This window comes from Ascidia mentula, chromosome 5 (assembly GCF_947561715.1).
Source record: "Ascidia mentula chromosome 5, kaAscMent1.1, whole genome shotgun sequence".
Taxonomy (NCBI): Eukaryota; Metazoa; Chordata; class Ascidiacea; order Phlebobranchia; family Ascidiidae; genus Ascidia; species Ascidia mentula.
The window spans coordinates 10157918-10174224 of NC_138570.1; the positions used below are offsets into that span (position 1 = coordinate 10157918).

At 37.2% G+C, this 16307-nt stretch overlaps 3 protein-coding genes across 4 annotated transcripts; all 3 read left to right on the forward strand.

Annotated features, from left to right (window-relative positions):
- Nucleotides 1-557: 557 nt before the first annotated feature.
- Nucleotides 558-2883, forward strand: LOC145902880 (uncharacterized). Its single transcript, XM_082990970.1, has 9 exons — nt 558-739; nt 981-1102; nt 1173-1290; nt 1348-1498; nt 1562-1662; nt 1726-1914; nt 1972-2154; nt 2212-2322; nt 2721-2883. Exons 1-9 carry the CDS (start codon nt 558-560, stop codon nt 2881-2883), a joined length of 1320 nt encoding a protein of 439 aa, XP_082847096.1.
- Nucleotides 2884-4838: 1955 nt separating this feature from the next.
- On the forward strand, nt 4839-12550 carry LOC145902071 (uncharacterized). 2 transcript variants are annotated; one of them, XM_082989919.1, is made up of 13 exons: nt 4839-4994; nt 5070-5191; nt 5554-5711; nt 6649-6836; nt 7184-7286; nt 7830-7921; nt 8069-8213; nt 8469-8587; nt 9186-9282; nt 9469-9534; nt 9636-9750; nt 9822-10282; nt 10470-12550. In XM_082989919.1, exons 1-13 carry the CDS (start codon nt 4906-4908, stop codon nt 10974-10976), a joined length of 2262 nt encoding a protein of 753 aa, XP_082846045.1. In that variant the 5' UTR covers nt 4839-4905; the 3' UTR covers nt 10977-12550. The 2 variants fall into 2 exon arrangements, with proteins under 2 accessions (XP_082846045.1, XP_082846046.1); XM_082989920.1 differs by lacking the exon at nt 9469-9534.
- A 688-nt stretch (nt 12551-13238) lies between these two features.
- Nucleotides 13239-14669, forward strand: LOC145902881 (uncharacterized). The gene is made up of 5 exons (XM_082990971.1): nt 13239-13357; nt 13423-13554; nt 13812-13939; nt 13998-14130; nt 14287-14669. The coding sequence occupies exons 1-5, from the start codon at nt 13282-13284 to the stop codon at nt 14667-14669; spliced, it is 852 nt and encodes a 283-aa protein (XP_082847097.1). The 5' UTR covers nt 13239-13281.
- Nucleotides 14670-16307: the final 1638 nt, after the last annotated feature.

The window sequence follows — 16307 nt, forward strand, 5'->3', positions numbered from 1 at the left end:
TTTTGTAACGTAATAATAATAAACAAAACATAAACATAGAGCCAATCCCCTTTCCTGCCTAACAACTAACAATCACTTTGATCTTCCGCAAGTTCCATCGATAATTATTACTTCAGTCAACAGTCAACACAATAGTAGTTTTCACAACTGTTCAGGAACGCTTCGAAAAGTTCTGTGGGCATCATAAAGATCTCAACCGAAAATTAACTATCAAATTAAATTCAGTCGAAATCATGTTGCAAGCTTAAAGCAACTGTCATCACAGGTATGATATCATAAATTCATTTCTTTTGAGCGATTTATGTCTAACAGTTCGGAGTAATGTAATTTGTGACATCATAAACCTTCACAAACGTTTGGAAACTATCGAAGGTTATCCCCCGTTTTTGATGATTTTTGCGGAGTGTTACATTGGAGATGTTCGCCCCCTTCTGACAGTTTTGTTGGGGCCTGCATTGATAATTGTGACTTGTAGTCAATTAGTTGTTTAAAGAAGAAAGGTTGTGTTATAATTAAAAATGTGGATTTGTGTGTCGTTTGCAGTCACCTAAAAAAACATGTTTTTTGTGCACGGGTCTGGCGATGGTTTGCATGCTCCGCATGTAGCTTCATCAGAAACTGTTTGGAAGACGTTGTATCTTTCAAGATCTTCCATTTTGGAACGGCCGTCATTTTGGCAATATTCCAAGTTTACTGCGGGTGGGTACCAGTCACCAATGCCCCCACCGTACATGGGAAGGTTTGTACATTTATCCTTGGTAAAGCTTACATCTAAAGCAGTAACTATATACCGAACACCTTATTGTTAGATCCTACCCCACGATGCATCCACATGTGTCCCACCCGTTTCCAGCCTACTGTTCCAAATTGGGATTTGACATGCCAAGGCCGAATTTATTTACACATAATCTGCGGTAATACAGACCAATAGTTCAGTTTGTTAAAATTACTAGTCATCGAAACATACATAAACTGTTTAGACACATCTATGGTGGTCATCTAGGGTCGGGCGACGGGCCTGTTGTGCCTGTTCCGTACGTGGAACCAGTGGGCTCGATTCGACTTCCACCCACACGACATAAAGATGAAATTACAAGCGATCGTAAGAAAGGCAAAGCGCCATATTTGTTTGTTTACTTAAATAAGTAAAAGTTCGACTGTGTATGGAACAGGTGCTTCAAAAAAGACAGACACAGTGCATAGGAAGCGACATATTTACACAAACGTGGAAAACTATCTTATAAAGATTGCTGAGTTTTACAACAAGCTGTCTTACCGGCATTGTTACAGGTTTGCATTTGGCTATGCGTAAATGTCCCCAAACAAAATTCTGCTTTCATCTTGCAGCCCTGGTCACTACAAAATGGCAGTTAACAAGCTACTAAACAAATCACAATCGCTTTTTTACACTCTGGAGTCACACGCTGTGCGTGACGTAATATCAAAGAATCAGGACTGGAAATCCACCGACCAGGCTGTGGAACTATTTCAACATAATGTATTTCAGTCGTGTTTACTCTTTTTGTAAAATTGACCAACTTTAACCATTTTTTTTTCTAAGTACCTTCTTCTGGCTGACAATTTGGCTGTCAATCTTCTGCAGTTTATACTGACTTACAGTGAGTATGGCTTCATATCCGTTGACCAGGAAGATCCATTAAGGTAGCCAGCGGTACCCACACTGCTTTCACGAAAAAAAATACAATAGTTGTGGTTTGTTGCCAGTGTATCTTCGTTCTACCGTGGTGAGATGCGTCTTGGCCGAGTTCTGCCCGGAGTTTACCAAATGCACGTGACATCATTACAATACACTACCTTAACCAACATCTTGCAGCTTTCGCCATGCCCACTTGAACATATGAAAGTTGAAAATCAAAATGATTCTATTGACTTTTCAACTGCTCTGTACATAAGGTGAATTAGATTTAATTATATCCCCTGGTGACTATTTAAGTTTATAATGTTATATAGTGACGAATCAGACTTGGACATCAGCGACATAGACCATGAGTGCGAAGAAGACGTGGATTTACTAACTAATGACATCGACGAACTTCCAATGACAACAGACGAAATAGAGGAGACTTCGAACTACTTGAAAATTTTGCGGTGGAAAGTTCGTTTTAACCAAAATCCGGACATGGAAGACGAAAAGTGATGGAAAAATCTGTTGTTTGCAACGTTATATAAATAGACCTTTTCTATTTTTAGTTACTATCTTTGCTGCAAAGCGGTGCGTCCGCATTACGACCAACCGGAGTTTATACTGCAACTCGACTCCGTTCAATACGTGTTTGGTAGGATGGTATCACCAAAGATGAAGTAAGTGTTGCTGTTGCTATATTACGTCCAACAGAAACTTGAAGCTCGACCAAACTAAGTAACGCCACGTGACCTTTCAGCTTGACAAAAGCACCCAAACAGAGGCGTTGACAACCGACTTCGTCTTCAGCCACACGAAAAAAAAACATTTTGATTAGAGCTAAAAAGAAACTTACAGAAATAAATTATCTGAAAATGGTACCTTTGAATATCGTACCTACGATACCTTATTTCGCGCCATAGCAGAAAGTCTTTTTGACTGGATGCTGATGAGTACACCTTTATACTTGGTCCATATAAATTGGTCATAAATAAGTCCATTTATCCACCATTATTGTTTCCCGGCAAGCTGATTGGGAGATTCAAGTTTAAACGTTAAAAAATTACGTATGTTGCAGTTTTGACAATCCAACAATAGAAGAAATCATTCTCGTGTGTCGCCCAGTTGGACGTTTTGAAGTTCTTTATTCATTCGGGCGTTCGTTGCCAACATACTCCCAGGCAGTTGCCATACTGGTGGACTATCTTCGTCACAAACGCTTTAAACGAACTGTGTTTTAAAAACTCGAATCGGTTCAGCAGTTGCAGAGCATTATGACCTTTGATCGCAACATGCAGACTAGCTTGAATACTGAATGTTCCATTTGTTCTTTTCTGCTTCTCTCCCCATTGTTTTCGTTTGTTTTGTACCGTACAACATTTTCAACCGACATTCTTTTAAACTTCGCTTGTTAATTACAATAATGGCCATTTAAAGAAATCTTGATGTTGACGTCAGAAAATAGTTGTCAGTGCGAGACCCTTTTTCGCAAGCGACTGTCAATTGAAGTACTTTTGACAAAACAGAAATGAAAGATATCACTAGATTTTGTTTTGGCGTCTTGACGATGACCCTCATTTGGTCGTGATTCACTGGCGACCATTTTAGAGTCCCGGGCGTCGCAACAACATTCTGAACATGTCCGAAAGAATGTAGGGTATTTAGGAACATTTTGCCATTTTTATCGGACGAAGATTGTAACGTCAGCATTCTGCAAAAAAAAGGTATTTTACATACGCTATTTTACAAAAACGCTTTTTCCATTTGTTTGAACATATGCTGCGAAATGGTCCTCATAGGAATTTGATTTCTATGCACGAGGGCAAAAGCATGAAGTTCTCTACTTTCCTTTGCTGTTATTTCAAGAGTTACGTTACGTACATGTTTGTTTTGAACACCCTCATTCCTGGCAAAACAACAACATTTATTTGCCATATTTTGAAGGTAAAACAAATATTTATCAAAACAATTATTTGTGATAAAACAAATTTAGTTGCAAAGGCTAGTTTAATCCATCTGTCAATCATGCCCTCAGCAGGCATTTAAAGCTAAGTGGTGCATAGTATAATATGGTGTATATGATAATACTATGGTTGCGGCACGGCACAAAATCTCGAATTCTGTTGAACCATAGAATGCTAAAACAGTATCTATACGCAAAAAAATTTCCAATTTTTTTTTGTTTAAGAGGTTTGAGATAATGTCTATATCGTCATTACCTTTAAATTCCTAATGGGGTTTTAATTAACCAATGAATTTGAAGGTCTTTTGCAATTCAAGAATTTTATTTCAATTTTATTTTTATGTTTGCAATAATTATTCTTTTAAATGTTTGTTGTGCCTTAAGAAAATATTGTAAATAGACGATATAATTCTGCCAGAATTTTGTCAGAGTGAAAGTGCAAGCAGAGTGGTTTGTTTTGATAATGCTAATTTTTGCTGATGTCAGGAAGGTTTGGTTTCGAGTACTGCCCAATTGAATGGTTTGATTATACTGTGTTACCAATTGTATAACCCCGTGTTTTGACCGTTCAATTAAAATTTAGTAAATTATACGTAGGCCTACAAAATATGCAACTTATTTGTTGTTTTGTGATTTGTATTTTTAGCATGCAAATGTGGTAGCCTAAGCCTATTTTTCAATTTTATTTACGTTTAATTTTAGCATTTTAAAGATGAACTCATGCATCATGCAACAATGTAATGTTGTAATGTAAAAAATTAAGTAGACTATAAAATGTCACCCATATCCTGAAGAAGTAAATTACCCATATGATAATATGTGCAAGCTTTTTTAAAACTGTTCTATAAAAGTTTGTGTTGTAAAATTTCCTTAACTGCTTTGTTGTTGTCTTATAAAATATTCTCTATTAAACATGTTTAAAAGTCAGCAATGCAATGCAACTCTATTTACTGTACACCATTGTCCTTGATGAGGTTATCAAAACGTATCGAAAAGTATTCAAATGTTTTGCCCATTAGATGTGACCAGAGGGAAGTTAGTTGACAAAAAAAATCCCTCTGGTTTAGATGTGTCACTGACTAAAAGATTTTCATTTGCAACTTAATAAGAAAAGCCTTATTTGGACTAATTTTCTTGTAACATTAATGTACCAATGTGCATTTCTCAATTTGCTTTATGTAATTAAGAGGATCATGGTGATTTTTTTCAAATTGCTTTGCCATATTTATTAGATGGCAGGTATGGTAGACTGGCATTAGGTCCAGTGTGGTTGTTTGTTTACAAGGAGCAAATTGGAAATATGGGAAAAGTGAACATTAAGAAATATTTTCCACTCAGCTTTGCCTCTGCACTGCTCTTGGTTGTACCTGGCCTATTTTATGCCTTCCCGTAAGTATACCTGTTTGCTACAGAATCTGATTCTCTCTTGTTAGTGTGTTAAAAACACTGTATTTAAATTTGCAGGGGGAAGAAAATGGCAATGGACGTGTCACCTTGGCTGGTGGTTTATGTCGGATTGATTTATGTTTATGTTTTAATAAACTTTCTGATGGCTGGAGCCAAAGATCCTGGAGTATATGCAAAGCGTAAGTGCAACTTGTTTTCAATAGATTGATGCATGTCTGCTGCCATTCCGAACATGATATTTATTCCAATGCTTTATCTCCTGTCTGGCAATACTTTGTACCTGTAAAACTAATGTTCCTTTTTAAGTACCATTGGGAGTAACTCTGGTCTGGTTTACTATTTATAAATGCATTAGAATAAACTTTAAGGCACCAATTATACCATGAGGCAAATGCTGCATATTTCTCGGGCATAAAACACATCAAGTGAATGTCTTATTTGTGCCTAACTTGTTGTAGTCTGTGTGTTGATTTTATCACCACTTAAGTGATTAGTGCCAGTTTCATTACACATGATGATAAATATTGTTTTTTTTGTGTAGGTGCAGAGCCAGAGGATGATGAAGATGATTTTCGGGCACCAGTTCATATCACAGCTTTAATTAACAATGTGTCAGTGCGTATGAAGTGGTGCAGCACCTGTAAATTTTACAGACCACCCAGGGTGTCCCACTGCAGTGCTTGCAATAACTGTATACTGGTATGTGCATAAATATTTAATTGATTTAGTGGCAACATTGTTTTCTGTGCTGTTTCTTGTACCCAATACAGTGTTGTTTCGTATATTTATTGGTCTAATCATAGCTTAAAAGTCACTATCAAGTGATGATTCATATGTCGACATTGATGTTGATTTGCAGAGGTAGCATTGATGCTGTTAGCTTTAACAGATCAAAACAACATATTGTCCCATTTTTAGCACTTTTTAAAGCAGTGTGTAGCGTTGTTCCATATTGTAAGAAGTACAAAAGCATTTTGTTTTATATTAGATATTGTTTAATTTATCTTTTATTTGTCATATTTTGCTTAATGTGGCTGTAAATACTAAGCTGTCCATTGTGTACCGTTGCATATTAAGGCGTGTCCTGTCAGATACATGCTGTGTATGGATTGCTGATTAATGATATCAGTACATGCATAGCTTGCGTTCATTGTAATTCATTTACAACCATAAATTACCATTATAAAACCTTATTGCAGTTTTCTTATACATTTATCAACGAATGTCCTTATTTCTAATGTCCTTATTAGAATTTGTCCTTACTTTTAACTTGAGTCCTGATTTTTGATAAGTAACGAGCGAATCATCCAAAAAGATATATACCCTGAGAATGCATAAATCATGTTTTATTATGGTCAAAGTCCATGTTCAATTTTTTGCAAGTCAGACTTGTGCTGTATTGTTTAATGCAGGGGTTCTCAAACTAATCCTGTATGTGGTTGCTGTATTGTTCTAATGCAAGTTTAATTTTGGGGTGTTAGGATTTATCACATTTATAATTTTATTTACAAAGAAGTGTAGTCTAACCATCAAGAGGTCCTAAAGAAATTCTTTTTCGAAATACAGCCACAGAACAAAAAAGTGTAAAAACCTCTGGTTTAATGAACATGTATATTTAAATACTGCTGCTTTTCAGAAATTTGACCATCATTGTCCATGGGTAAACAATTGCATCGGAGGCAAGAACTACAGATATTTCTTTATATTTTTAATCACCCTGTCAGTGCACATGGTTAACACAATAGTGGTGACTCTGTGGTTTTTGATAAGAAACCTTTCAAGCCGTATACCAGCGCCCACAAGTGATCCCCATGTAGGAATATCGTAAGTGCTACTACTGCCAAGTGTAAAACATTTTTTTAGATAAGAATTTAAATCTTTTGTTTCCATGTATATTATTTTGTACTGTGATGGTATTTTTGAGAATTTATAGTACTCTGATATTATCTGTGTTGCCTTTTACACTATAACAGTAAATAGAGCTCCATTGGGTTAAAATCGATCCATTGAATAGGATATAAAATGATTTATTGAATGCTGCTTTATTGTGAAATATTTTTCCTTAGCAATAAAAAAAATGACTTCCCTGTGACACATGTCATTTCCTTATGTGTTGATAATGTGATGAAGATATATATATATATATATAATAAGACTTAATTTTTTTGCAGAATCTTTATTCTTGTGATTGTAACTTTGCTGTTCATACCTGTATTTGGTCTCACTGTATTTCATGTCACATTGGTTGCACGTGGAAGAACTACAAATGAACAGGTCAGAAAAGAGTTATTTTATCCCACAAACTCCACTTAAAATAGAGGCCATATAAGCTATTTCACTAATTTTGTTTTCTATATACCTTTCACAGTTCCTCAAATGCTAAAATCAATAAATAAATGTGTTTGTCATTGACATTGTGGTCTGCTTTGCAACCTCTTGGCTGCCATAAATGCCAAGGCAATAATGCAAATTAAATTAGTATATTAGTGCCAAACCAAATTGCCAAAGTTTGTTGGAAGTCAATCTGGTAAATGTTTTCTGAGAGCATTTAGCATTGGCTTATATCATAACAAGAAGAAACTAAATGTAACAACTTGCATCATATTTTACTTTAAACTTGACTGATTAATGTGGTCTGACTGTGGCCTTAAGTTGAAAAGCAGATCAGAAGGTTGCAATCCATAATATATATCGTTTTTATGTCATGAATAAAATCGGATGGAAACTGTCACAATCAATTTTTATGGATTTGTCTTTCAGACTGCTTGAAGACCACAAAAATGTTTTGTTTTAATGCTGTCTATTCTGTGTTTGTAGGTTACAGGCAAGTTTAGAAATGGTATCAATCCTTTTGATGACGGGTGTTATACAAATTGCTCGAAAACATTTTGTTCCCCTGCAGCACCAAGGTGTGTCCATAAAATTCATATATATAAACCACACAAAATACATCAAAAAGAAGGATCCTGCCAGGGGCCTTTGGTTTTTTGATCCAGTTTTGATTTACTAATCACAGCAAAAAGAAGGAATTCTAAATATATTTTTTTTTATTTTAGCTATTTGAACTATCAAAATGTTGACCCATCAGCCTATGTTCAGTACATGAGGCACAGGAACAATGCAAAGACTGTATCGCCCAGCATGGTTGTTATAAAAGTTAATCAAAATGGTCATAGCAAGCCAAGTACCCTGCTTGCAAAGGTATGCTATTAAATTTCAGACATGATTTTGACACAAAAAACATGAAATTGTGGGAAACCTGTCTGGAAGAAATATGGTGACTGGAGACAAACCAAAATACTGTATTGCGGCATATATCACTGTTTATATAAAAATAAAATTAATCTTTTGGTATTAGAAACTTCTGTTTCTACATAAAAATAAAAATTTTGCACAATTTTGAAACTTCTGTACAGGTATGAAATAATAAAAACATGTTTTCCATTTCTTGCACAGAATAGTGGAAATGATGATGACTCGTTTGAGGACATTGAGTTAGATGGTTTATCTCCAGACACTGAAGCCCCACCTCCCAAACCCAAAGGTCAAAATCTAATGCCAAGTTCATCAGTGAAGTATGTTCAGTAAGATTTTTTTCCTGTCAAATTATGCATGAGTTATATTCAATGGCGTAGAGTTTTGCATATCAACGGGGGTGTGGCGAGTACAAAATGCTAACTTCAGAAGTTCGTTTGCACGCTATTTGTTGTAGCATCTTTCATGTTAACAAGTGTTTTGTTCGGCGTTCGAAAAAAATCGTGGTTTTTACGTGGATGAAACGTGATTTTAAATGCCTTTGCGACGAACTCGGTATTCAATTACACAAACGATAACGTGATTTCGCTTGTCTTGCTTAATTGTAGATCGCGATTACGATACATACGAAACTGCGTGTTAAGCACCTTTGTGAGTGTAGTTAGAGGTATGTGCCTTCATTTTTACTGCGGTTTGAACCGAACAAAGCCAATTAGACGCGATGTGAAATTTAGAAAAAAGCTGGGAGTGCGCTGCCACCCCCGCACTCTACGCCAGTACTTATATTTTGAGTTTATTGCTTTTATGTTTTTTCGCACACTTTCTGTAAATAGGAACCAATTTGGTCTAACTTAACTTGTTTTATTTTAAACAAGGACTTAAATTGAATATCAACACACTATCCTTGCATCTTTCTAGGCATTATGGGCCATCTGATTTTATGGAAATGGAAAGACTGCACACTGACACAGAGGTACAGATTATCCAGCCAGCCAACCGATCCTCCAGTCGAAAGGTTTGCATTTGTTTTTTAACAGCACTGTTTCCAAGATGCAAAATGTTTGTTTTTATGTTGTTCGTTTTAACCTGATTTTAAGTTTTATTGATTGCTTTTAAATTTATTTTTTACAATTTGTTTTCTAAGTTGGTATTTTTTCCATGTTTCCTTTAATCATTATTTTTTCATCTTTTGGTTTGTCAGGAATTTGATCCAAGTCGATTCCGGGCCAAAGTGACAGCGGTTCCTATGGAAACACATAGTTTCATGGTTGGCATGATTTGTTACACTTACCCAAATAATAACACAAAGTTATTGTGCAATTGCTTGCAAATAATAATAACCTCATCGGAATATTTCCTGCATTGCAGAGGGATGGAAGAAGTGAAGAACGCTCAACGCGAGATGATCTCAGCATAACTGACAGTAGATTAAGTTTATCGCTCTCAGAATCTGTTCTACAAAACTTTTATCTTGGAGTTCCAGGTTAGAACTCACAATTTGTGAAAGCAACAATACTAATTTGTTGCATTGGTAGTAACTTTTTTCTACAACAGGGAAAATCCCAGGCTCTATGAGTTCTCTGAACAACCGTCTCGATCTTTCCTCTTCCTCTGATAGCGAAGATGATCAACCAACTTCTTCCATCCATCATCCCAATTCTGAACCATCCGAATTCCGCGAGCAGCTCCAATCACAAGATGAAACCACCAAAGCTGCCCCGTTTCCCACCTCAGCAGCAGATAAAGAACAACTTAATGATTCAGTTACGCTTCTAACTCGCTCTGAAAACAACAGCAACAGCAGTACCAGGGATGGACCATACTTAGAGGCATCGCGCATGTCAAATGGACGTCTCAATCGAACCAAACATCGCTCGTACTCTGACAAAACTACTGGAGATTACGACAATCTTAACGCCATGTGGTTGCCTCCAAACAAACCCCTAATTCATTCGATGAGTGTAAATACGAACAACTCAAGCAACAGATCACTGGATGGTATGAGCACGGAACAGGTGATCTAGGATTGGTTGTGAACGTTGCATTTATTTTGTGACAATGGTGGCCTTCAACGATAACATATTTCGCTTGATTCGTTTAAAATCTGAAACAGTGTTAATTAATCTATTTTTTGATAACTTGTAAACAAAAGTAATATGTATAGTGTGATTGGCTTTCGGTTTACCATTGTTTTATTTTTAGACAAAACTAGAGTTGGAAGCTGCAATGCACGAAGCAAATCTGCAAGCGTATGCCGCTGAGGAAGAGTTACATCGCTACGATCATCCATCCACCACTGCCACGTTTGCCGACAGTGGTTGCGAGCTCACGCTGCGCGACGAAACCCGGCCGTTGCCAGACAACCAAGTGCCCAGAAGGGAAGATACGGTCGTGGAAACTACAACCACTTTATCGTCGGTGGAGTCGAGCCCTGGAGAGACGCGCGGATTAGCGGTTGTTCAACAAACGCGCTCCAAGACGCGAGCGCGTACAACGCCCGCAGCGCGCCATCTGATGGTGGGAATGTCCAAGTACGAACGTCTGCCCACTTCCGGCCACGTGTCGTCTATAATAGGACGTTTTGAGCATCCGAATAAGGACAATTCTCACGGTGACGATGTTGCAAACGTTTCTCCGACAAGGCGATCCAACGTCGGAAACCACTTGCTCAACAACAATCTGGAAACCGCAAGTTTGGTCGCGAAATGATGTATCGCAATCGTCATGACGACCCCGTCCACATACTTGCCCAGCAGTGTGCGCTTTCAAATCACGCTTCCCAATAACTTAATAAATATATCACACTTTGCATTCATCGCCCTCGAATGTGATCAAGACACTTGGTTACATAACAGACGGTTTAAGTACATCCAGGCATTGGACTTGTTTCAATGCAAACGGTAAACTGCCTAGATCATAAACTGAGGTGTAGATAAGCCTGGGATTGGTGTGTGATGCAGACAATTCCGCAGGTCTTGCGATATTACACACAGGGGAATAGTAAAACCCTTTTTCTCGCATTTATGGCGCACGCTTTGTCCGAATCCAAGTATGTTACGTATCGTCACGCAGTGTTGCACAAACGAAAAGTGAATTCTCTTTTATTTATTGCTCGTCACATTAATATTTCCTTCGTCTTCGGAATCGCATTTTCATCCTCATCCCGCTTGACGACGTAAGTGCTCGCAGTCCTCACATCACCCTTGTATTGATTTCCGAACGCTTATTTCTGCAACGGCGAAGTTGGCGCCGACTCGATTTTCCTCTGTATCGATCCCACACATCGATTTGGTGCGGGAATTTTCACTTTTCACTCCGGCACTTTGCATTACGTCATGCGTTTCTTTGGGTGACGTCATAGCTTAAGGATAGTTTTTTGGTTAAACTTTCTGGCGTGGAAACTGTTTTCAAACAGAACACCTCAATTAATGCAACCGATTTTGTAATTCATAAATTTGAAAAACAATTACGCCAACACACTAATACAAATCATACAAGAGCATTGAATCACAAATGTAAGTGTTTCGTAAAACCGCCAATTCGGGACTTTGTTTGATGTGGATTAAAACAGTGCTGTGTTAAGTTCACTTCTCTCACTCTGCGTTGATATCGATTGCACTATAAATGCGTTGATTCACGAACCATTCGTTTTCCCATTTCACGTCAACACTATTTGCGCTATACGTCTCCACCCACGAAAATTAGTATGTTCAGAATGTCAAAAATAATTGTTTATTTATCGCTTGCATAATGTGCAGTATTGGTTGCAAAATGATACGTCTTCTGATTTCTCAGAACGATTTTGAAACGAACAAGAAAGCGTGGTGACGGACAGAAGTACGATTCTCTGTAAATTTTCTGTTTTAACGCAACCCGAACTTTCTAACCATTGAAACTTCGCATACACAAGTTTGTACGTGACTATCAGTTTTGTCACTTTGCATCGTTGCATTGGAACTTAACACGAGCGACTTCGGTTTTTCGCTATACTGTCAGTGTTATAATGCTAACTTAACGCTTTGCTTATATGCGACCCTACGTATTAACGTGTTAGGCGCCAGCCTTGCCAAAAAGAGTAACATATTACAACAAGAAGGCTATTTTTCGTGTTGCAACAATACGGGGTGGCGGAAAGTTGTATTTATTCGCCTGTTCATGTTTTTCGCTCTTATTGGTTTGTATTCTATCGTTTTGTTGATCTTTGCGGCGCAGAGAGAGATCTTGTGATGATTCTAAAATTGTTTGTTATATAACTAGCGAAAAAATACATAACACAAACGATATGTGTGTCTGCTTTACTTGAAGTTACAAGGGAGTTAAGACGACAATTTGCAATAAAGCGTGAATTCTTTAGTTTAGGCGCTCCAGATCAGACGACATTTCGAAGATTTTAATCGTAGGCTTGACTTCAATGCCCCTCACATTATAACCGCAACTATACCATTGGTGTCATGTGCAATGTAATAAAGAAGTTTTGTGTAAATACAAATGAATAAAATAACCATAATATAGGTAAATAAAACTAAAAAAGAAAAAATATTTCACAAGTTTCAAAACTAACAGACAACATGTTCAAATAATTTTAAACCTACGTGTATGCATGTCAAGTGTCACCTTATTTCAAAGACACATCTACCACTAACAATTATAAATTTTTTCAGACAATAATACTTAGCCTATACTCTAATAATGAATGTGTGTGTGTTATTTGGTCACCAAACGTTAAAGCCATGTTCACATGCAGCAGTTTTGCTTTAATCACATTAAAAAATTCAACCTCATCGACGTTGGCATGTCTTATTGAATAATAAAGTCGCAAAAAAGATTTCAAATTATTTGGCAATCAACCGGGCACGTGACTCCGCAAGGTTCGTCACTTTTGACTCGCGGCATTGAATCAAAAATGCTGATTGGTTTTTCGGATTTTGGAGTGAAGTGAATTCGATTTCAGTCATTCTGTTTGCGAGAGCAGTGTGGTTGTTGTGCTTGTGTTGTTTCTCGGTTTAGGTTTGTTATGGCTTTTTTAGTTGTTGCAAGGTGTATTTCGATCATCATATTTATTTTGGTTATGTTGCGTATTTCCGTGGAAGGTATATATGCTGGTTTAATGTAGTGAGGAGGAAGCATGTAACTAACTTTGATTTTACTTTGCAAGGGAATGAAGGACGTTTCTTGGACGGCGAAACTTGGTTATGCAAGGATGGAAAATATTATATTGCCAGGAAAGAGGTTTGCGATGGCAGGCTAGATTGCGAAGATGAATCGGATGAGAGCGTAAACATATGTGGTAAGTAAATAAGTAAATATCTTTCTGTTATTTTTCTATCTTTAGCCTACATAGCCCACGACATCAAAACCCCCTGCAAATTAAATCACAACTTTGCAATATTTTAGCGGTCATTTAAAATATTGTTCCAAAACACGAAAGTAGCCAAACTCATTTTTGTCTTACTAATGTAGAGATTTCTATTGGAAAATGATAATTACATATTTACGTACCATATTTCTACGGTGAAAGACAAAAAAATATTTTCATATTCGTAGGTGCGGAAGATCCTCGTTGGTGTGAATTTCATTGCGAGAAAACAGGAAACTGTTTATTGAGTATACAATTATGCAATTTCGTGCCAGACTGTGGCGAAGACGACCTTTCAGACGAAGAAAACTGTGATGTAAGCTTTTCTGTAACATTGGAAGTGTTTTTATAGCAACTCACCTTTACCGTTTTAGTCCAACGAGTGCGAAGACAACTTGACTCCGTGCAATGATGATCTAAAGCGATGCTATGAGTCATCAAAGAAATGTGACGGTGATGATTTCTGTCTCGATGGTTCGGACGAATTTAATTGCACTCTAGCCGAAGGTAATCGACATTTTTTGTCGTGATGTAGGCTACATGTTACGAATTTACAACATTTAAGTTTGTTTCCATTTTCCACATAAGTGTATGGCCTAATTTATGCAATATTGGCATTTACTAATTTACATTTCACTTGGTTTAAGATAGCTATGTTTACAGAGAAAATGTTTACACCAACAGAGGTTGATGATTTAATGGTGACTGAACCAACCAAAGCGGCGAAGAAACAAGGAGGGAAATCTGGACGAAAATTGTCAAACCGCAAGTCTGGCAAAAAACGAAGAAGAAAACATCGCCGCAAAGCTACTCGTGAATTCTGGGAAAGCCACTGCGAAACCTGGAAAGCTTGTGACAAGAAGTTAAAAAAGAAAGTCGTGAAGTCGGCGTTCAAGCAGTGTTTGAATTCTCCCACCAATAAAGTCTGCCAGTGGAAACCAGTAAAGCGGTTTTCACTTAAGAAATGCAGACGGATTCAAAGAAAACAGAAATTCCGTTCACGCTGTGAAACTTTAACCGAACGATTGCAAGTACGCAAGTCTTGAAGTTTTATTCGTGCAAACTATACGAAATAGCCAAAACAAAATACAACTAAACTGATATCAAAATGTTAACAGGTTGTAAATTTGTGGTGCCAAATATAAGATTCAGTATGTTTTAAATCAAACACCAAGAAGAAGCTGCATGTCTACCACGAACCTTACCAAGACAACAAGTGATAATTAAAAGGCGTAGCTGAATGTGTGGTATTGCAAATGTTCAGTAACAACTGACGGTGTTTAATGGTTTCCTAAATTTCATTAACACAAAAATTTTTGCTCGCTTGCTGCCACAAAACGTGGCGTAACCCTAAAAACCAAGAAGCGTTTCATCTTTGAAGGATATTATCACTGCCAAAGCTGAACTAGCTTAGCGGCATAACGTGGCAAACGAAATAAATATACGCAAAGCTGCTTTGAAAGTCGTGTATGCTGTGGAAGTGAGGTTGCGACATCCTGCTGATGTCAAGTTGCCCGAGCTTTGGGCTCGTGTCGGAAATGGCGTTACAATGTTTGTTTTCACAGCAAGTTTTGGGCCAAACATAACAAGATTTTCTCATGTCCAAATTTGGGGCATATTGCACTATCACTGGGCATATTGGTGAAAGACATGAAAGTGGCCGTTACAGCTTGTTTACTAAACCAGGCAAGTTAACGTTTACATTAACACATTTTCAGAAGAGCATTTTCACTGCACGTCCTCGGAAAAAAATATAACTTGGTAACGTAATCACAGAGAATCGCGATTTTAACTGTAACCATAATATAATAATGAGCGTGTACCGTACTGTAACCATGCTGTAACACGGCAATAAAAAGTCTGGCTGTACATGTGGCGGCAGTGCAGAGCAGAGAGAAAGGCCTTGTTTGAAAATGGTACACTATGCTGGTAGTGTGGGCAGTGTTCAGCTCACACAAAAGAGTGTGGGTGTAGCACCAGCTTCAACCAAGTATCACGTTTTTTTGTGAGTGTATTTTGTCACAGTGGTTATTTCAGAATGACAAAAGTTGTAGATGTGTGCATAATACCAAACTTTGCAAGTAGAAATAGAATAAAAATGTGATGGAAGTTCCCTACAACTAAAATAGCTAAGCAAATATATGGCAAGCAAATTGAGAAAGGGATTTTGTAAGTTCAATAGTATAGTAAAAGCATTTTGTGCGTTTGCTAGATCTGTTTTGCACTTAGACCAGCTAAAACTGTCTTGTTGGCTTGTTTAGGACTTGGAAATTGATAACCTTGTTGTATCATCAGATAAGCCTACAACAACTTGTAATGTAATTCAATCTTACACTTGTTCAAAGTAATGTTACGTTATTAAGATAGGCAAAGAAGAGTAGGGTTCTTCTGGATGACAAACTATTGTGATTGATGTTTGTTACAGAGCAAACCTTTGTTATTATACTGCATGTACACCAACACTAGTAAAGTTCCTTTTTTACCTTTGGTATTGCAATGTTTTGAGAAACAAGTGCACAACTAAAGACTTTTGCGATATAAAAATGTTGTAAGTGCAACAGTAAGAGTCTGCTGGACTCACTGTAGTAGTAATTTCTTAAACATTGCAATGCCAAAGGTGAAAAAGAAAGTTTACTAGTGTTGGCATACATGTAGTATTATAACAAAGGTTTGCTGGATGGTCG